We start from the raw sequence: 22,513 nt of genomic DNA, 5'->3' as shown, positions 1-22,513 counted from the left end.
CACTAGAGAAGCTTACTCTTAATAAAGAAGGTTAAATGAAAAAATACCAGTATGTGAACTTAGTAGTCAGTTGAAGTGTTCATTTAAAAATCCGATGGTCATCTCAATCCTGACTCTGGTTTGATTGAGGGCCATGTTGAAGTGGTTCTGCGGTCAGGATAGCAAAAACCTCTGGCATAGGGACCCCCGTCTCCCACCAACAGGCTATCAAACAGCCCTGTTATACTTTACCTTCCTTAAAGCAGTGACAAAAACACAGATGCAGGGAATGTTGTAGGCATTATAAGTATTAAAAACGTCTTAAACATTTAAAAATGTAGGTTTACTGTATGATACATTATTTAGGTTCATTGTAAGTGTAACGTGATAACAAACAGATTAAAATAGCAGTGTTAAAAAATATGTGATGTCACCTGCCAATTTATGGTTTTGTCTGTATCTAACTGTAGATGTATAATAGAAGGTTTCTTTAGTGGACAAAGAAGATAAATGTTTCACCCAACACAGTGAAACTGGAAGTGTTCCTAGATGTCCTGCACCACCGACAAGAATGTAAAAAATGCAATGCAAAGAAATACATATTGTATGTAGTACAATAACAGTATAAATACATTTAATTTCATGTGTAAGGGAAAGCCAGCAAATGTCATCTCTAAAATAAGATTTTACCTAGTCACCATTTTTTGATTTTGTATTTGTAATAAATATTTACATCATTTTATGTTAGTATTTTTATTTTATTAAACATTATTAAAAATAACTAGCCATTGTAACACCCACTGTGAGTTAGTTGCCTCACTTATATGTAAATTTGCTCTCCCCTGATTGGTTAATTTTCGGTGTGAGATCTCTAATCTAGATCATAGCCTGCTCCGGAGCAGGTTAGCCGTGCAGCGTAAGTTACCATGGCGATGAACACCGATTAAAGCTGAGTTACTTTCATGGTACCTAAAACCCAGGGTTGGCGCAAAGTAATCCTAAACTTACCTGGCTAGCCACCTAAACCGGCTTCATGGTACAGGCCCCTGGTATCCTCAGGTACCATGCGGACTTTATCTCGTGTGTGTAACGTTACTCAATACAATAATTGAAGATCAAGAGTATCAAAAAACGTGTTAATGGCTCTTTATGAAATAATGATTAGGCTATTAAACTCCCACATGTCATTTCCTAAACATTAAAGGGAATTGATCGTATACATTTTGTTGACAGCTTTAGATCGGTTATACTGTTGTGTTATTGAAAGCGTTTCAGTGCTGATGTTATTTTTACTGGGAATATTTTGCTTGTGTGGATTTAAACATTCCTTGAGCAAGTCGGTCAACTCTCTAGCCAAAATAACCAAACAATAAGCAGATGCAGAATTTTTTTCATAAGACATTTTTGACAAGAATATGTTTTAATAATTAGGTTTATAGATTAATCACATGTTATTTACTTATTGAACAATGTGTGTTGCATCTTTTGACCAAAAACAATAAAACCACTTTATTTACAATGTGTTAAGGTAAATAAAGACCTGAAAGAAAATTAACAAAACATCTATTCCTTACAGAAATATTGCTAAACACGGTAAAAAAAGCATGGAATGTAATCGCATGTTCTGTGAATAAGAAAACAAATTATATAATTCACAAGAAACCCAAACACTTTGTCTATTGTGGTGCAAATTATCCAGAAAATTAACTTAGAATGAAAAGGAGTTTTATGTACCAGAATATTTACATGCAACCCCGTTGAGACATAATTTGGGTAAGTTTTACCCAAATAATGTTGATTGCAGTGATCAAGTTAATAATTCAGTCAAGTTATTAACAATTTAATCAAACAAATGAGGAAATATATCTTTACCATTATCCCTACCCCAGCATACAACACCAAACTAACTAGAAAATATAATTGAAAACATTGAATATCAAGATCACATATACTTCATCAACTATTCTAAAGTGTAGCACTTTCTTTTCAAACATTTGTTTTTTCACTCCATTTGTGCAAAGTACAAATCAACAATAAATCGTAATCGTTTGTCATAAATGTGTGTTTTGCATTAATATATCAGTTATCACAAAGACCAAATATGAAAATACAGTTCTCTTGTATGAATCTTTAAAACAAAAAATAAACCTTAAAAAGGATGTAAAACAAGAAAATTAACAACAGTTCATTTTTATGATAAAGGTTTGGTACAAATAATGTTCACTACGATAATGAAGTGCAACAACAGAACTTCACAGAGGTTTATGAGCTCTAATTTCACATCTTTGAATTTCATTCATATGTGATGAATTGGAGATCGGGGAATAGTTGAATAAAGCATTTTTATTCAATTCACGTTTGGAAAGGACCTTATGACTCAAAGTCAATATCAAGTGCAACTGGTCCCTTCATGGAGAATCCAATAAAAAATGACACTCTGGTGCCAAATTCTTTGGGTAACTGGCACTGGAACATTGGATAAACAACAATGTTTGAATCAGCAACCAAAATACAGTGGTTGCGTATTTTACCAGAAGCTCTGTAAAGTTTACCCGTGTCTCTCACTTGCTTCCATGTTTTCTCATTGTCCCACTCAGTGGAGATGTTTTGCCCTGGGTTTAACCAGCTGTTAACATCCCTCTGAGAAATCAAACCTTTGTATCCTGTCTCTTTCCCCAGGAAAAAATGGATGACTGCCCTTCTTCCATTACCTACAGTCTTCCACTCATTTGTGTACATATTCCTTATTTGTGACACAAAAGTTGTTAATTCAGGGTGACCCTGATCTTGCCATAACAATGAAAGTGCAATGTAGTTTGTTGGTAGGCTCTCGCCTAAGGCTGTGCGTTGTTCAATTAGAATAGAGAGTAACTGGTGAATGTACTGGTAGGATCTGATGCACTTAGATTCTGGGTTGATGTTGGCAAGAATGACATTGCTGTAGATAAAGTTGACAGCATCCTTAACATATTGTACCTTTTCTGACTGCAGAAGGAAATAATACTGCTGTACGATCTCTTCAAGAGTTGATCCAGAGTCTTCTTTGTACAAATGTTCCAGAAGTCTTGTATAGGAATCAGCCTTGTTCCTTTCCAAGCATTGGCGCGTCTTCTCAATTTTTATCCTGGTATCTAAGTGATTGTCATTGACCATCACTGTCCAGTTCATTTCACCAAAAAGGCGGATATATTGTTGAAAACACTCGTTCACCCTGTCATGCATCAGATCCTTCAGTTTGTCGTTCTCTGCCAGGAAGGGTGCTAAATTGACAAAATATTTGTCAAGAAAATCAAAATTCTGCTTCATTTGTCCTTTCACCTCAAGAAGGTAGTGCAAGTGCTTCCGCAACACATCTGAATATTCCTTCAGTTTAGGTTGTTTAGTTATCAAATCCTCAATCTTTATTCGTCCTGACAGGACTTCACCAAGAAGTTGATGGTCTGAGTTAAAAGGTGGGGTCTTTTGCAGTATCTCTATGACTTTAACTGCAACTTGAAGTTCGTTGAGACACCCAGCTGTGTTGTAGGTGTTATGGTCATTTTGTCTTTGCAATCGAATCACGGCTTCTTTCTGTGCAATTCGTTGTGTTTCCTTGCAGGCCTTTGTTGCAGATTCAGCCATTGTGAGATACATCTCAAGACTGTCTGGCTTTATGGGATCATCTCTGTCTTGGTGAAATTGATACTTCAGCTCACCCTTTAGTACCTGTGCCACTGTGTCACATATGTATGAGTTGTCCTTTGAAAGGTCTTTTGCCTTCTTTGCCCAACTATTAGCCATTTGGAAATCTTTTTCATTTTTTAAGTAATAGTACCTGGCCAACAGCTGGAATATTATTGCATCCTTTCTGTAGAACTTTGCAGCATTGAGTAAAATGGTCTCCTCCATCCCTGGGGTCTCCTTCATTATATCTTGGATGAGAGGTGAAAAACGGCCCTTGGTTGAATGTTGCCTCTTCACCAACATGCTGCGGACATCATACATTGACTTTTGTTTGCCCAGATACAAGTAGTGAAAGAAATCTGTTGTTAGCAGGATGTTAGTGATGTCTGCCTTTGTCACTCCATGAGAAGCTGTAAGTTCAATTAAAGAGTGTTGAGCTATACTTGAATGAATCACCCTCACACCCTCTGCATACCCTGTGCATCTGGTCAAAAGTGTGGAAAACTTCTCAAATCTGTCTTCAACCCTGCAGGATCGACAGTCTTCTGTTGTTTGTAAATGGAGAAACTCTTCACATGCACTGACTGACAGCACTGCATTCTTACAGTAGACATTCAGAAGGACAAGAACAGCAAACAATTGTGCGTGTTTGTTTTGAAAGTTGAAGCCTTTCAGAGTATTTTTCACAACACCCTGGATGTACTCAAGTGAAAAATTTGATTTTAGAATCATGAATCCATAAAACGTGTCAATGTTTGTTTTGGATTTCTTAAAGTCCTTCTGCTTTTCCTTGAACTGTTCCTGTTCCTTATCAGATAAATTGTTTCCAAGGAAAACCGAGTCGTCATTTTCTTCAGCCTGTTCACGGGACTCGGCTCTCATGCAGTTAACAAGAATGACTTGTGGAGACTTGGAAAAAATGTTTTGTTTTATACATTCCTCCTCAATTTGCAGCTGAAGTTTTTTAACATCGCAGATGTCTTCCAAATCATCAATCATGAGCAAAACGGGGAGTCTGATTTGTTGCTCTTTTGCCTCATATGTCAGTAACTCCACTACCTGTTTGGCTACTTCGGTAAAATCATCTGTTCTGTCCTCCAGTACTGCACAACGATATTTATTCTTGAGCGTCCAGAGAACATGCATGGCCAGTGTTGTTCCACCACACCCTGGAAGATGAAAGATGTTGAAGAACACACAAGATCTCCTCCTTTTGAGCAGGTCTGGAATGATGCCATCAATAATGTACTCAAACTTGTCCCGTTTGATGAATGGCACCGTTCCCGCCTGTTCACAGAAGTAGAAGTTCCACCATGACACCTTCCCTCCTCTGTAAAACCTTTCTTCATGTTGTTGTTTGTCCTCATTTCCTCCATCACATTGGTTTACACAGAGAATACTCAGCAGATCTAATGTGTCCTCAGTTTTCTTTGATAACACAACCTTACTGCCACCAACACCGGGCAGAAACCGGTCTGACTTACGATTCTCTGACCAGAGACTGAGCACAGTTCCATTGATCTCAGTAAAACTCAACTCAGAAATGCATCTATTTGAGATATCAACTGAATAACGGCCCATAATCAGATCCCTCCAGTAGGTGTATGTCGTTTCATTGTCACAGATACATAAGATTTGATTTGTTCCCTTTAGCTCTTGTAAAAACATACTGAAGGTCTCCAGCATAGGGTCATTTCCATCAGTCACTTGATTTAACAACAAGAACACGATGAGAAATTTCTTGTTGGGCAGCACATCTCTCCGGCACAGGAACGAAACAACATCTCGAACCGAAGATCCTTTCTCAGTCAACCACTTCTGAGAATCTGATGGATCTTCATCATTAAAGCCTCCATTGCAGAAAACCCAGCTTGTGTTTCTGTACAGCTTTAACTTGTCTATGATGTCTTCAACTGCTTGTGTAATCTTATATTCAGATGACAAATGACTGTTTGTTTTCCTGTCTTTAAATAGTGTATTTAATCCATTCTCAGTGGATTCTGGATCAAAATCTAGAACAGCCATCAGATCCATGTAAGTGAGGAAATTCAGATTGTCAAGCTGATCAGGATGGGATTTGTTAGCTACCACAACATACCATGTGAAGTGTGACTTGTCCAAAGATTGAGTCCCTCCTGTTAACATCTCACAGAGTTTTGATCCCTGAATGCTGTTTTTGACTTCAGTTAGGTGCTTTTCTTCTTCATCCTTCCTTAATTGGGAAAACTTTGACATGTCAGCAATATACTTTTTATATATCTTGGAGGAATCAGGTGTAAGAAGATTTTTGCTGCTGTTGTCTTTTCTTATAAAAAAAGACTTGCCGTCATGATTGTTTCCTGCACTTGTGGTTTCTTGAATATTTGTTTCATTTTTTTCTAAGTTAAGTGTGTGAAAATAACGGTTTTCACACACTATGAAGGATGGTTCTATGTCCACCTCAATGACATATTTTCCTGTGGATGTCATGTCAGCTTTGAGAACTTCAACAAAGCGAGGAGGCATAATACACCTTTTTGCTATTTCAACAAACTGTTCCTGAAAATGTTTCTCAATTGCATGTGACTGCTGTGTTGTAAAACTGTCTTTTTTCTGGACACTGACACCCAGAATTTTTCCATCATCTTCCACTCCAAAATGAATGGTGCCATTTGTGTGGCTGTTCATACAAGCTGCTCCAAATCTAATGACTTCATATCTGTATTTTGTCATTTTATTCTCTTCTGATGTGTTGGTGAATGCTTTGAATTCATGGCACGGTTGTATACAGTCTTTTCTGCCCGTTTCAGTTGCATCGAGAATGCTGTTTTCTTGGTATCTGTGAGCAGCATTAAATCTTTTGAAAGGGTACGGCTTCAAGCTACAAGACGGAGTCAACACATTTTGTTTCAATTTATCTCTATTTGGAATTATCAGCTTTTTTGAATTCCATGAAAGGTCAAGTTCTGTGAGATCAGATTTCTCCAATAGGAGAAGACCAGCTCCATTGATTTTTGCATTATACAAAATATCAACATCTTCTTTGTCTACTTTTATCTGGAGCATCCACTCTCTCACGTGGTCTTTATTCCAGTTCTGGACGTCTGCTGGAAGTTCAGATGAAACAGACGGCTCATCTTCATTATTCTAAATAAAGAGAAACAAAGACAAATAGACAAGCTGTATTGTTGTATAAATGTAGCATAAAAATTAACGTTTTTGTTGATATTACGTTGATTATGTTTATAGTGTAATTCATCTGGTCTTTTGTTTGTATGAAGGTTTATTTTTTTCTTGACAGCAGAATTTGGTTGAAATGTACAAAAGTCTACAACTTTGGAATTAAAAATCTTTTTACATAAAACATAAAAGTGTGCACACCGCACATTTGTTGAGCATCTTCATAAGAACAGACTTCTACGAGTTAAATACAAAGTTAAATGGTTGCTGTGACTCCTGTCACTAAAGTTCATCTAAGAACAAAAGAAAAGAAGATTTTTTCTGAATTTAACTTCAGGACTGTAATGTGTTTGAGTGTAATGTATAATGTATTCTACAAATTCTTACTTATATAATGAAACACAAAAGATTGATTCATTCTCCTTTTCTTAACACTTGTTAAACAAATATTACTAATAATGTACTCATAGTAGTCATGGCACTAAATTTGTTGATATTAAGCGAATCGTACTGCAAACACAGTCATTTCCGCGTACTGTCCCGTTTAATATGAGGCGCGGAAGTTGACAAAAGTGAAGCGAATGCCGAGAGAGGGGTTGAATGTGCGCGAGAGCGGTTGAATGTGCGCGAGAGGGTGCATACCATAAACGTGCGCAAGAGGGAGTCGAGAGTAAATTATTCTGAAAAAGTAATTAATTACTAGTTACACATTACATATTCAATAGTGTAATTAGATTGCTGTCCAAATTACTCTGTCCAAAAAGTATTTAGTTACTCATTACTAATTACTTTCTATATCCTACATCAACCTTGATTAGTTAAGTGATTCAAGGATAGACATGAAACGGCTTATTTAATTCATTCAAATAAATAATATTATTAACTGACCAAAGTATTACAAATATGAGCACAGATTTTAAAGTAAGACTTTGAATTTTGAAGTCAATAACACCATTGCACACGCATATATTTCACAATGTATTTAGTTTAATTACATCAAAACATGTAAACATATTTAGAATTGCAGGATACCTCCGTTGACCAATTCCCATTCTAACTCATACGGTATTGGTCAACGGAGGTATCCTGCAATTCTAAATATGTTTAAGACACGTTTTATAATTCTATTTCTATTCTTTTACAGTGCACTTGTTGTCAGTGCAATGATGTTCAAAGATATTTTACAGAACTAAACACTTGTGTGACAATATATGATGAAAGTATGCGCTCCAGAAATTTGAACAGCATGGATCAGTGGCATAGGTTAATGGAGGAACACTGTCGTATACAGTGTTGGGTGTAACTAGTTACTAAGTAATTAGTTACTGTAATTTAATTACTTTCCCCTTGAAAAGTAAAGTAAGGGATTACTCATATGTTTTCTGCAATTTAATTACAGTTACTTGATGTAATTAAACTAAATACATTGTGAAATATATGCGTGTGCAATGGTGTAATTGACTTCAAAATTCAAAGTCTTACTTTAAAATCTGTGCTCATATTTGTAATACTTTGGTCAGTTAATAATATTATTTATTTGAATGAATTAAATAAGCCTTTTCATGTCTATCCTTGAATCACTTAACTAATCAAGGTCGATGTAGGATATAGAAAGTAATTAAGAATGAGTAACTAAATACTTTTTGGACAGAGTAATTTGGACAGCAATCTAATTACACTATTGAATATGTAATGAGTAACTAGTAATTAATTACTTTTTCAGAATAATTTACTCTCGACTCCCTCTTGCGCACGTTTATGGTATGCACCCTCTCGCGCGTATTCGCACCCTCTCGCGCACACTCGCACCCTCTCGCGCACATTCAACCCATCTCGCGCACACTCAACCCCTCTCTCGGCATTCGCTTCACTTTTGTCAACTTCCGCGCCTCATAGTTTAAACCCATTTAAACAGGCTGGAACCAGAGCCGTTGAAAGAGAGAGTTGCGACACTTCCATAGACGTCCGTCGGAAGAATGGAATGCGGAAGTATCTCGTGTCATGAGGGTTCTTTAGTGGCCCATCCATTTTAGTGTGCGAGTGGCGGTGACATCAAGGTATGTCGCAACTCTCTCTTTCAAAGGCTCTGACGTCACCCGTCTCTCGTCAGTTACTGCAGTGTTTGTTTATAACTGTTATCATGGCAACCAAAACTAGGAAAACCTTCTAACCTTCTCATTGAAGGGTCATAAGAGGTGTGCACGCAGATACAAATATTAACCCAAATGAAAACCAAGTGTGTTGCATAGATATAGATAACTAGATGCCATATTCAAGCACTTCAGGCACTTAAGCTTTCGTTGTTGTCACGTGTTTGTGTAGCAGATATAATGAGTTTACACGACAAGAAATATGTTTTCATAATCATACACAGTCATCTTGCTCTTTGTGTGATAACGGACCGGCTCGCAACGTTCCAGTATGGCGGACGACTTATGAATAGCAGCCCATTGAAACATATGTGGAATCTAGTTTTTATATCTATAGTGTTGTAACATTCTCATGCATCTCTCTGCTCCACTTACCGCAGCAAGAGACATAATTCATGTGTTGTCTGTGAGTTTTCTGACAGGAGAGTACGTTCCTTTAGCTGCCTGAGATTCATAAAACATGAACAAAACAATAGAGAATTATTTACTGTAAAAGTAGCCCTATTTACAGTGAAAATTCAACTTGACTTTACAACTTGTTTTGTTAAACAAAGCGATGTTTATAGTTCATGTGCTTGCAGAGAGTATGTCGTTTTTTAAAACAAAAGGTATGAATTAAGCTTACAAAATAAAAAAATAAGATAAAAAATAGAATCCATATAACTGTACCTACCACAAAACATATAAACCCATGGGCTTTAGTATCAATTTACATAGGTATCTATACTGAAAAATCACTTGTTTTCAGTAGAGCAGATTTTATGAGCCATCTTATCTTACCTTTGTGACCCTTATTCTGCGCTGGATTGATAATAGCTGATGCTTCCTTGCTGTGGTTAAATCTGCTGTGAATGCTTCAGATTGTTTTGAGTTCAGATTTGTCTTCTTATACCAGGAAGGAGGCGCGTAAGAAAAATCACAAGTTTCGTTTCCCATGAAAAAATGAAACTGTATGGTTGCCAGATGATGTCCAGCATCACACACATAGCAGGATTTTACTGATCAACATTATGCCCAGGTTTGGGGTCTTGACAATGTTCAGCAATGCTGTCATGTTTATTATGGAATTATAATAATTACATGCCATTTTTTAAGCTATACAGTTGAAAGAAAAAACTGTTCAGAGTTCGGATTTGTCTTCTTCAGGGGGCGTGTAAGCAAGAGAACAAGTTGAGTTTCTACAAAAACAGGAAACTGTATGGTTGCCAGATGTTGTCCAGCATTACATACATAGCAAGGTATTTAGTCAACATCATGCACAGGTATGGGGTCTTGACAAATTTCAGCAGTGTTGTCATGTTTATGATTATTCTAATAATTCTAATAATCATACCTCATCTTTTAGCTATACAGATGAAAAGAGAAATCTGTACGGAGTTCAGGCTTGTCTTTTTGAACCAGGAAGGGGGAGTGTGAGAAAGAGCACAAGTTGCGTTTCAATGAAAAAGGGAAGCTGAAAGGTTACCAAATGTTTCCAACTCACATAGCAGAATATTTATTTGTCAAAATCATGGACATGTGTTCGATCTTGACAAATTGTAAATGTAAATTTGCATTGACAAACACTTACTGTATTTAAGAATTTAAGTCCAGTCAGCAAAAATAATATTTGTTAGTGTAAGAAGGAGAAATAGTCATATCCTGAGAGAGTAATTGGTCAAAAACTCCTTTATATGTGTGGAACAATAATCGGAGTTAAAAACTCCGGATGCAAACAACGTATGAGGATAAAGAGAAAGTGGGCTTCTGTTCAGTGGAACTGACACTTTACTTTTCTCTTTTCTTTCTTTCCTTTTGGAGATTAAATAAGAATATTATAACAAAATTTAAAATATCTAACTACAAATCCTGAACAAGTACACAAAACAAGTTTATACCGAGGAGTATATTGTAAACATGTCAATAACATGACAAAATACTTTATCCAGATATGTAATACACTCATCACTCTGTGTGTGTGAGAGAGTCCTGATTTTTCCTCTTTAGTATGGTAAAAAAAAAAGAAGTGCATCTACATAATGCCTCCACTAGAGTGCAGCAGAAACATACAGTTTGATGTCTACTAAAATAACTCATCTTCAGAACAAGCCTAAAAAAACTAGCATTGAATAAATATATATTTAAAGTTGTGTGAGTTACAAAAACACCATTTAAAAACAGTTCAAATAGATGTTATTCATGTTTTGTGGTCTTATATGTTGAGTTCAGATAAAAGGAACATGTAAGACGTAAAATATTATCTTTTAATTTATTCATCTAAATAAGTGAGAAGATAACAAACTATAAACAACATTAAATACGTCTGAAATGGCCTTGATACCTCACCGAAAAAACGTATCTGCCCATGACCTTTTAAAAGTATTATTAATGTACAAGAGTGTGTTTTCATGTAAAAATGAAATTGCTCTTCAAACGCTGAGTTTAAAAAGGAGGATTATGATAAAGACTGTTGCCAATAATGATGGCTCACGCCGCAGGTTTGGGATGTGTCTTCATCTGAGAGACATCTACCTTTTAACTCAGATTGCTGTATTCAACAACACAACCCCTCAAATATGATGTGTGTGTGTTTGTGAACTAAACCTGGAGATTGATCAGTTGGGTTTACATTCCAGTGAACAAAAAGAAAGTTTGTTAGTGCAGGAACTGAACGAATCAGACACTATTGATGAGCTCAGAACTGCATCGAACAAGAAAAGTCATATTCCAAAGCAACACTCATGACCATTAAACCGTATGATACCATCTAGACCGAAACTTCTTGACTTTACACATAATCAAGTGACTTTAAGACAAAGAAACACTTCTATCTAAAAGAAGAACATGTCAACTTTAAGCAGTTGAACCGGGTGAAATGATGAGAGGATGATTCAAGAGGGAAACTCACGTGTTAACATCAGAGAGGGGCTGAATTTGCCCCATCCAGGACCGAGCAGGTAACACAGTAACCTCTTTTCTTTGAACAATTACCTCTTAAACCCAGACACTATCATTTAATATTAAAATGCACCAGTCCATTGCTTGTTATGAATGTTGTGTGAAGGAGTCTCTCTTTCTTCCATTTCATTTGATGATGTTCATGAAACTTGATCACATTTCCTTTTAATATCTTATGTTGATCAGACCTTGGTGTGCGTTACATTGTTACAAGGTCATCTGGCAGCCCATGCTTTGTCCATCTGCCACAACCACAGCCATTGGCTTCTTCTTTCTGCACCACTGTACAGTTCTTGATTATCCTCCACTGGACCTTTCCATTGAGAATGAGCTATTATCAGCTAAGGTGACCTCTGCAACTCACGAACACACGTACAACCAGAGCAGTGCGTCATTACCTGCTGGCCCTGAGCATCGAACCCGCAACCGTCTGGTCACGATTCAGACTCTCTTACAGGTGCACAATATAAAAGCCTTATGAAGAATTTTCTAGGTTTGGAAAACATCGGAGGCAAATTTTAGAGTCGAAATAAGAAGAGGAGTGAGAGGAAGATGTGTTTGCTGCGGGACTTCATGACAAAATGTTTGAGCACAATAATCTTTTGTGTTTTGTACTTGAAGCAATTCATACAACGTAAGCAATAATGCGAAAAATGACAAGAGCAAAGTTTTTTAAGAATGTCTATTTTATGACACTCAGGCTATAGCATATAATTAGCAAGTGTGTGGTGTGAATTTTTACTTTTATTTTGAGGTCTATATTTGGTACATATCCATGAAGTTGATGAGCTGGTATCCTCAAGTACTATGCAGACTACATCACATGTGTATAATATTTTAAGATCACAGGATTTTGCTATGCAAGGTGTTACTAAACTGCATCCTATAATTTAAGATCAAGAGTATCTAAAAACCTGTTAATGTCTCTTCAAGAAATAATTATGTTACTATTGAACGGAGAACCACAGTCTATCTCATTACCATTGAAGGTAGTTGATCGTATAAATATTTGTTAATAGCTTTTAGGTCAGTTATGTTATTTAAAGGGTTTCAGTCCTGATGTTGTTTTTACTGTCAGTTTGGGAATATTGTGCTTGTGTGGATTTAAACTTGTCTTTAGCAAGTCAGTCAACTCTGTTGTCAGGTTTTCCAACCAATATAAACTGATAACATTTTTGGAGAAGGATAAGACATTTTTAATAAGACTATGTTTTAGTAATTTAGTTTATTGATTAATCACATACAAGTTTATTTATTGAACAATATCTGTTGTATCTTGTGGCAAGAAAATCACTTTATTGACAATCTTTTGGGCATATGAAGACCTGAAAGAACAGTAACAAAAAAGCTATTCCTTACATAAAAAACGGTAACCGACCAGTACCAAAAATAAAATCTTATGGCACATTCTGTGAATAGGAATATTCATAAGTAATGAGCATCCCAACCCCTTTGTTTGTGGTTTGGAAAGAACTACTTAATATTTTATTTTAAGAACTATTATTAAGCTATCATAACATAATGTTTACATGTAACCCTGATGAGACGTGATTCAGGTAAGTTTTACTCAACTATAATGTTAATAGCAGTGATCAATTCATAATTCAGCTCTGTTACAATTAAAATTTGATTGAACAAATGAGGAAATATAAATTCAGCATTATCATCACATCAGCATACAAGACCAACTAACTAGAAAATGTAAATGGAAAAACTTCATAAAACAATCACACACTAACTTTACTGAAGTATAGCACTTTCTTTTCAACCATTTGTTGAAATAAAACATATTCTGTTCTCTATTTGTGAAAAGTACAAATCAACATTAGACATAGAAATGATTGTAAACATTTTGTGATAAATTCAAGTTTGAATAATATATATATATATATATATACTGTATATATCTGTAATCACACAGGCTAAATATGAAAATACAGTCAGCCATTTCTCCTGCATGTATAAAAAAAAGAACTTTAAAAAGAATTAAATAACCAAGAACAAAAAAAAAACGGATCATTGTTTATAAATAAAGGTAAATCATTGTTCATTACAACAACAGAACTTTTTAGAAAACAGTTTTATGAGTAATAATTTCACTTCTTTGAATTACAATGAATGGTTGGAAAAAGCATTTTAATTACGTCAGTAAGATCTGTAAGATCCAACTTTTGGAAAGGACCTTATGTTTCAAAGTCATTGTCAAGTGCAACTGGTCCCTTCATGGAGAATCAGATGAAAATTCTTTGGGTAACTGGCACTGGAACATTGGACAAATAATAATCTTTGAATCTTCAACCAAAATATAGTAGTTGTGCATTTGACCAGAAGCTCTGTAAAGTTTACCCGTGTCTCTCACTTGCTTCCATATTTCTCATTGTCCCACTCAGTGGAGATGTTCTGATCTGGTTTTAACTAGCTTAGGTATCAAGCCTTTTGAAGCTCTCTCTTCCCTGAAAAAAAGTATGACTTCCAACAGACTTTCACTCATTTGAGTAAAAAAAATTTTGTAACACCAAAGTTCTCAGTATAAGGCTCTGGTGGGACCTGATGTACTTCACATTTAGTGGATGGTCTCCTCGACACCATCAAGCACTAAGCCTGATGGTGTCCTGGACGTCTTTCTCTGACATAAATTTATACAGCTGTTTGACCTTTTTAAAGTTGATTAAGATCTCTTTCTGTAGAGGGAATCAGTCTTGTTCCTCTCTACATCTTGCAGTGTCTTCTTCTCTTTTATCATGTCATTCAGGTGAATATGTTTAACTAGCTCACTTCTGTTAATTTCATCAAAGATTTCTTATCTAAATGGACAAATGGCTCGAGGTCAAGAATATAGTGCATATGTTTACTCAACACATCAGAATATTCCTTCAGTTTAGGTTGTTTACAGGTCAAATCTTCCATCTTGATTTTCCCTGACAAGACTTGACCGAGAAGTCGATCATCTGATGTAAACGGTGGGGTCTTTTGAAGTATTTCTATGACTTTAACTGCCACTTCATGTTCACAAAGAAGCTCAGCTGTGTTGAAGGTGTCATGATAATTTGGTCTCTGAAATTGAATCTTGTCCTCTTTCTGTGTCGTTTGTTGTGATTCCCTGCAGGCGTTTGTTGCAGATTCAGCCAATGTAAGATACATCTCAAGACTGTCTGGCTTTATGGGATCATCTCTGTCTTGTTGAAACTTATACCAGAGCTCACCCTTAAGAACACGTGCCACTGTGTCACATGAATTGTCCTTTGAATGGGCGAAGGCTAAAGACCATTCATATTCATCGTTGAAGTCTTCTTCTCTTTTCTTTAAGTAATAATACCTGGCCAAGAGCTGTAATATTACTGCATCCTTTTTGTAGACCTTTGTAGCATTAAGTAAAATGTTCTCTTCTCTTCCTGGTGTCTCCTTCATTATATCATGGATCAGAGGTGAAAAAGTGCTCTCACTCTTGGTTGAATGTCGGCTCTTCACTAACATGCTGTGGACATCCTGCATTAGTTTCTGTTTCCCCAGAAACAAATCATAACCTAAGAATGTTGTGAGCAGTGTGTTCATGATATCGTCCTTCTTCACTCCATGAGTAACTGCAAGTTCATTCAAACAGTGTTGGGCTACACATGAATTGATCACCCTCATACCCTCAAAGACAAAGTTAGAAGGTGCTGTGCATCTGGTCAAAAGAGCGGAAAACTCCTTGAATCCATCTTCAGCTTTGCAGGATCGACAGTCTTCTGTTATGGGCAGATGGAGAAACTCTTCACATGCACTGACTGACAGTAGAGCATTCCTGCAGTAAACACTCAGAAGAACAAGAACAGCAAACAATTGAGCGTGTTCGTCTTGAAAGTTGAAGCCGTTCAGAGTATTTTCTACCACACGTTTAAGATACTCAGATGAACCGTTAGTCTGTAGATACATGAACCCATGAAATGTGTCTGTGTTTGTGTAGATTCTCTTGAGCTCTTTCAACTTTTCATCAAAGAGTTTATGTTCTTTCTCAAATAAATTGTTTCCAAGGTAAACCGAGTTGTCATTTTCTTCTGCCTGTTCACGGGACTCAACTGTCATACAATTGAGAAGAATGACTTGTGGAGATTTTGAAGAAATGTTTTCTTTCTGATATTCGTCCTCAATTTTCTTCTGAAGTGTTTCAACATCAGAAATCTTCTCAAAATCTTCAACCATCAGTAAAACAGGGAGTCTGGTTTGTTGGTCTTTTGCCTCATATGTTAGTAACTTCACTACCTGTTGGGCTACATCGGTGAAATCATGTGGTTTGTATTTCATTACTGCACAACGATATTTATTCTTGAGCGTCCAGAGAACATGCATAGCTAATGTTGTTCCACCACACCCTGGAAGATGAAAGATGTTGAAGAACACACAAGATCTCTTCATGTTGAGCAGGTCTGGAATGATGCCATCAATAATGTACTCAAACTTGTCCAGTTTGATGAATGGCACTGATCCCGCCTGTTCAGAGAAGAAGAAGTTCCACCACGACACTTTCCCTCCTCTGTAAAAACTTTCTTCATGTTGTTGTTTGTCCTCATTTCCTCCATCACATTGGTTAACACAGAGAATACTCAGCAGATCTAATGTGTCCTCCTTTTTCTTTGATAACACAACCTTACTGCCACCAACACCGGGCAGAAACCGGTGTGACTTACGATTCTCTGACCAGAGACTGAGCACAGTTCCATTGATCTCAGCAAAACTCAACTCAGAAATGCATCTTTTTGAGATGTCAACTCCATAACGCCTTATTATCAGATCCTTCCAGAGGTTGTATGTTGTTTCATTGTCACAGATACATAAGATTTGTTTTTCCCCATGTAGCTCCTGAGAAAACATATTGAATGTCTCCAGCATAGGGTCATTTCCATCAGTCACTTGATTTAACAGCAAGAATATGACAAGAAATTTTTTGGTGGGCATGACGTCTTTTTGGCACAGGAAATAAACAGGATGTCGCACAGACGATCCTTTCTCAGTCGACCACTTCTGAACATTTGAGGGGTTTTCTGCCTTAAACCCTCCATTACAGAAAACCCAACTTGTGTTCCTGGTCAGTTTAAACTTGTCTGCAGTCTCTTGAAAAGTTTGTGTAATTTCATATTCAGCTGGCAAATGGTTATTTATTCCTGTGTCTTTAAATAGTGTAGTCAGTCCATTCATAGCAGATTCTGGATCAAAATCTAGAACAGCCATCAGTTTCATGTAAGTCAGAAACTTCAGGTTTTCAAGCTGATCAGGATGAGATTTGTTAGTTACCACAACATACCATGTGAAGTGTGATCTGTCTAAAGATTGAGTCCCTCCTGTTAACATCTCACATAGTTTTAATCCTTGGATATTGTTTTTGACATCAGAGAGATGATTTTCTTCTGCCTCCTTCCTCAACTGAGACAACTTTGACATGTCAGCAATATATTTAGTATACTCTTCAGACTTAATCAGATCATAGATATTGCTGCTGTCTCTTATAAAAAAAGACTTTTTATATTTTTTTCTCTTCAGTCCTGCACGTTTGGGATGTTTTTCTAAGTTGAGCGTGTGAAAATGAAGTTCTTTACAGACTCTGGAGGACGGCTCTATGTCCACCTCAATGACATATCTTCCGGTGGATGTCATGTCAGCTTTGAGAACTTCAACAAATCGAGGAGGCATAATACACCTCCTTGCTATTTTTACAAAGTGAAAATGTTTCTCTTTCTGAAAATGCTTCTCAATTGCATGTGACTGTTGTGTAGCAAAACTATCTCTGTTCTGGACACTGACACCTAGAATTCTTCCATCATTCTCCACTCCAAAATGAATGGTGCCATTGGTGCGGCTGTTCATACAAGCTGCTCCAAATCTGATGACTTCAAAAGTGTATTTTGTCATTTCATTCTCTTCTGATGTGTTGGTGAATGCTTTGAATTCATGGCAGGGTTGCATGTAGTCTATGGTACCACTTTCAGTTACATCAAGAACAATATTTTCCTGGTATCTGTGTGCAGCATCACGTCTTTTGAAAGGGTACGGCTTCAAACTACAATACTGAGTAGACATTTTTTTTTCAATTGATAACTGTCCAGAATGAATTGTGCTATCAACAAATTGTTTGTGTGAACACCAGGTCCATTACTGTATTTATTATGTAACGTTTCAGCAACTTCGTCTAGAAGAGACAACTCTCTCTTCAATGGTCTTCATTCCGGTCCTTGATGTCCACTGGATGTTCTGATGAAACAGACTGGTCATCTTCATTATACTAAATAAAATCAAAAACAAATAGAGTAGTTTACAACATTTTTTCAAAATGAAGGAATACCTTTAGTTATAAAAAACTCTGTGTTGATGTTGATAGTGGTTATTTTATCTGGATCTTCGGTTGATATTTTAGATTTTTCATTGGCTTATTAAAGTTGGTGCAATGGATTCAAATTGATAAGATTCCATATGGAATCAAAAATATATTGTCAAATTTTAAAGTATAAGACCTAATTATCTAATAAATTAGAATAGAATAAAACACAGTATAGAAACCTGGTGTACTCTCATGAAACATTAATCATCACCTCTCCTTGACCAACTGCTTCAAGCGACATCATTCATGTGTTCTTTATTGTAGAAAACCTTCATTTCATGTAGCTGCCTGGGCAGATTCACACAAAATAATTTACAGAATGTTAAGCAATGATATACCATTTCTCATTTTATGTATATACAGATAAAATGATAATGATTTAAAAAGGAAATGACATTTACAGAATAGTTTGCACTTAAAAGATTTGTTATCAGCAATAGTATTAGTCTCTCTCAAATTATATTTATCAAAATCTATACATTTCAACAACCAGCATTATTGTGATCAGTGTTTGCTTTAGTTGGGCTCTTGATCCCTTACTTTGGTTAAATTAATTATATTTTCTCTTTAAGTGTTTACAATAGTGTCATGATTCCGCCATGTCAGGTATTTCTTGGTCTTGAGGTGGAATCAGACAGGATCCCTTGTTTTATATTGGAGAGACACTATTTTGACACCTATTGGTTGCCATACTCTCTCTCGGGTCTTGTCATTGTTCCTTCCCTCCTGTTTCCTAGTTATTGTTAATTAGTTTATCCCCTGCACCTGTCCCCTCTTGGTTTGGTTCCCTTTATTTTGACCTTGTTGTCTCTTGTTGTCTCTTGTTGTCTCTTGTTGTCTCTTGTTGTCTCGGGCTGGTTCATTGTCTCTTGGCTCTTGTCTCTTGTCTCTTGTCTTGTCTCGGGCTGGTTCATTGTCTCTTGTCTCGGGCTGGTTCATTGTCTCTTGTCTCTTGTCTCTTGTCTCTTGTCTCTTGTCTCGGGCTGGTTCATTGTCTCTTGTTTTAATAAGAACACTCGTGCATTAATAAGAAAAGAAAAGATGCTTTTAAGCTATGTTTTAGTGATGTCTATCAAGCTTTGATAATGATGAGAAGTGACACTTAATAATGTGGAAGTTGATGTTTTATAACTGAATCGAATGTCCTGGTTCACAAAAGCAAAGATACTTTGATAAATTAACAGACAATTGTCTTGACACACTTAGACACACACACCAACACTCATCATACAAACCTCAACAATGGTGAGAATCATCAAACTAATTCAGATAAACAGATCAGCTGCAATGCATGCTGGGAGACATGAATGAGTTTCTTACTATGTCACTCAGCATGCTTTGCTTCATGAAGAACTCTTTTGTTGATTGTCATCAGTGTTGAGTTTCATACGCTGATTGTTGATATGTAATTGAGTCAATAATTGATTTTTTTGTTTTCTTTAGTAGTTCATATTGGGGAGGTTTCCCGCACAGGGATTATCTGAAACCAGGACTAGGCCTTAGTTACAGGGCAGTGTTTGCCTGCTCACCGGGAGACTGCATTTATTTATTAGAATGATCTCGCTGTTCTATAAACACAGTGCACTGTGCTGTGTTTTTCTGTTTTTCTTATTTGCTCCTGTAAAGCTGTTTGCAAATTGTGAAAAGCGCTTTACAAATAAACTTGAATGAATTGAAGTTAAATTTAAGGATATTTAAGAACTGGTTGTTCAACTCGAGACTTAACAACCACACTGATTCATTTTAAGATATTTCCGTGTAAGTTGTTTTCGATCAAGACCTGTCTAACATTTAAATGAGTCTGGGACTAGTCTTAAGCCCTGTCTGGGAAACCGCTCCATTCTGTTTTAGTACGACTGTTTAAATCTCACAGTGTGAGATTATACTCAATATTCACACATTAATAACACACTCCTGAACAATTATTCAAATAACCACACAATGATAACAGTCACCAATCACTTGATCCCAATTGATCTAAGTTTTCATCAACACAACAAATGTATTTTAACACATTGTCAAAACAGACTATGAAAACTTATCATTACAATATAAGTTGTAGAGTCAAGAGCCCAACTAAAGCAGAGTCCTGATCACAACAATGATGGTTTGTATACATTTTGATTTGAACCAAGCCATAAATATAATTTGAGAAATACTAATAAAATTGCTTGTGACAAGTAAAAAAAAATGAGTTTCATTTTTTTCAATGTGAATGGATCACTTTTGAAGAAACAAGTTGTTAATAATCTCCATACGGTAAAAACAATATATGTACAGTATATACCACACACACACATCACAATTTACAATTAAGTATCTTTTACATTGTTATCTAAGAATCTATAATTTGTTAGTTGAAACAGAAATATTTGATGAGCTCTCAGTCTTACCTTCACAAGCTAGATCTTTGCTGAAGAAATCAGTTCACGTTTGTCTTTTTATCAATGGGAGGGGTGGGGTGTAAGAAGGTAAACAGGTTTCATTTTTACAAACCAGGAAACCAGATAATAGACAAACTTGACAAATGTTACTCAATATCACACACCTTTAAATAAAGAATGGGTTTTGATCATGTTTGTGTCTTCTTAACAATGGTTTAACTGACATGTTTATTTTAGCTATTCATTTGTAAAAAGAAGAATATACATGGATTACATTTTGATAGATCTACAGTCTTAAAAGAGCTAACAGTGTAGGGGAGTCATAATATAATTTATGTCTCTATAGTCTTCTTCCTGCTCTTTTACTGTCAGATTTTAATCTGGAGGAAAATTAATGACTACAAAGACTAAACAATCAATATAGTATGTGTACCATTAAAGATGTAACATGTAATTCAAATTGTGTGTAAATGTTAATAAATAAACATGCCCTCAGTCCCTTTAGAAATGACTGCTGGAACCTGTAATGACTGTTGACGTTGCTGACATGTAGACAAGGCATACTGTACAATCATAACAAGATTAAAGTTCTGAGGAGTTTCCTGAACATCGACATAATTTGTTGCTTAGCACGCCTGATAGCACAATCCATCTGGGTTACGTCTATTTGATGTCTGCATTTACATCTGCATTTACATCTGCAATATGTCTAGGAGACGTCTGAACATCTGTAATACGTTTGCTAAAGATCTGGAGATCTGCTGTGTAAAAACATCTGCTAAGCATCTTAGAAAGAGAAGCTTTACATCCATTCTAAATCATACACATTTTACAGACAACTTCTAGATATCTATATGACTTCTGACAGCAGACATCTCCCAGACGTATTGCAGATAAGCAAACTATGTATTGCAGATGTCTTGTAGATGTAAATGCAGACTTCAAATAGATGTAAACCAGATGTATGTGTGCTATCAGGATAAGAAGCGTTGTTGGAGAAACTGCTAGTCACGAACAACACTGGCTGAGTCACCAGCAACAACAATGTCCACAATGCAACACAAAAACCAGTGAGCATCAATGATCCCTATCACACGAGCCAACTCAATAAACATCACAAAAAGCTCACATTGTGTAAGAAATGTATTAAGTTAACATTTTCTTTGTATGTGCAATGTATGATTTTAATTAATGTTGTACCTGCCTGGCATAATCAATTATTATTGTTGATTATATCTGAATTCTTCAGAGACTGTTATTACCGGTTGTTAGGATTGAGTTGTGTTTGGTTGGGTGTGTTGGTTTCTTTTTCTTTGTGACAGGTTCTCTTATTGGAAATGATGTGTTATGCACACACTTCTTACAGACATTTTCTATATGACTTCTGACAGCAGACATTTCTGAGAAACTGATAGTCACGAAAATCACTGGCTGCGTCACCAACTACAACAATGTTCACAATGCAACACAATAACCAGTGAGCATCGATGATCCCTGTGTTCCCTTACTGAAAATCACTTGACACTTTTGAAGTATACTAACTGAAATCACAGGAGCCAACTCAAAAAACATCACAAGACGCAAACTTTAGAAAAGACAAACATTTATATTTACTTCACATAAACACACATTGCTAGACAGGGAACGTACCAAACCTACAAAACATTTACAATAAATATTCTGATATTAAGATTTTACGTATAAAACATGTGACAGATCAATCAAATTGTTTTCACGATTACAAAAACAAATGTTTGAAAAATAAAGCCAGAGAGAGCTTGTTTGTGCTGGATGTTGATAAACACCAGTGGTAATGTTTCTATGCACCCTTGCAGTGGAATAAACCCACCCGATGGCGCTGTAGCATTGACGCCACTGGCTTTGGTCCT

General features: G+C 36.2%; 2 protein-coding genes across 2 annotated transcripts; both read right to left on the bottom strand.

Annotated features, from left to right (window-relative positions):
• Positions 1-1,395: 1,395 nt before the first annotated feature.
• LOC130425906 (sterile alpha motif domain-containing protein 9-like) lies at positions 1,396-9,849 on the bottom strand. The gene is made up of 3 exons (XM_056752341.1): positions 9,732-9,849; positions 9,327-9,395; positions 1,396-6,768 (listed from the first exon to the last, which is right to left on the bottom strand). The coding sequence occupies exons 2-3, from the start codon at positions 9,339-9,341 to the stop codon at positions 2,350-2,352; spliced, it is 4,434 nt and encodes a 1,477-aa protein (XP_056608319.1). The 5' UTR covers positions 9,342-9,395; positions 9,732-9,849; the 3' UTR covers positions 1,396-2,349.
• Positions 9,850-13,825: 3,976 nt separating this feature from the next.
• On the bottom strand, positions 13,826-18,521 carry LOC130425912 (sterile alpha motif domain-containing protein 9-like). The gene is made up of 2 exons (XM_056752350.1): positions 18,452-18,521; positions 13,826-18,144 (listed from the first exon to the last, which is right to left on the bottom strand). Exon 2 carries the CDS (start codon positions 17,940-17,942, stop codon positions 14,655-14,657), a length of 3,288 nt encoding a protein of 1,095 aa, XP_056608328.1. The 5' UTR covers positions 17,943-18,144; positions 18,452-18,521; the 3' UTR covers positions 13,826-14,654.
• Between the last annotated feature and the right edge of the window lie 3,992 nt (positions 18,522-22,513).

Source organism: Triplophysa dalaica, chromosome 7, assembly GCF_015846415.1.
Source record: "Triplophysa dalaica isolate WHDGS20190420 chromosome 7, ASM1584641v1, whole genome shotgun sequence".
Lineage (NCBI taxonomy): Eukaryota > Metazoa > Chordata > Actinopteri > Cypriniformes > Nemacheilidae > Triplophysa > Triplophysa dalaica.
Note: the sequence above shows the minus strand (reverse complement) of the source record. Positions and strands in the feature narration are given on the sequence as shown.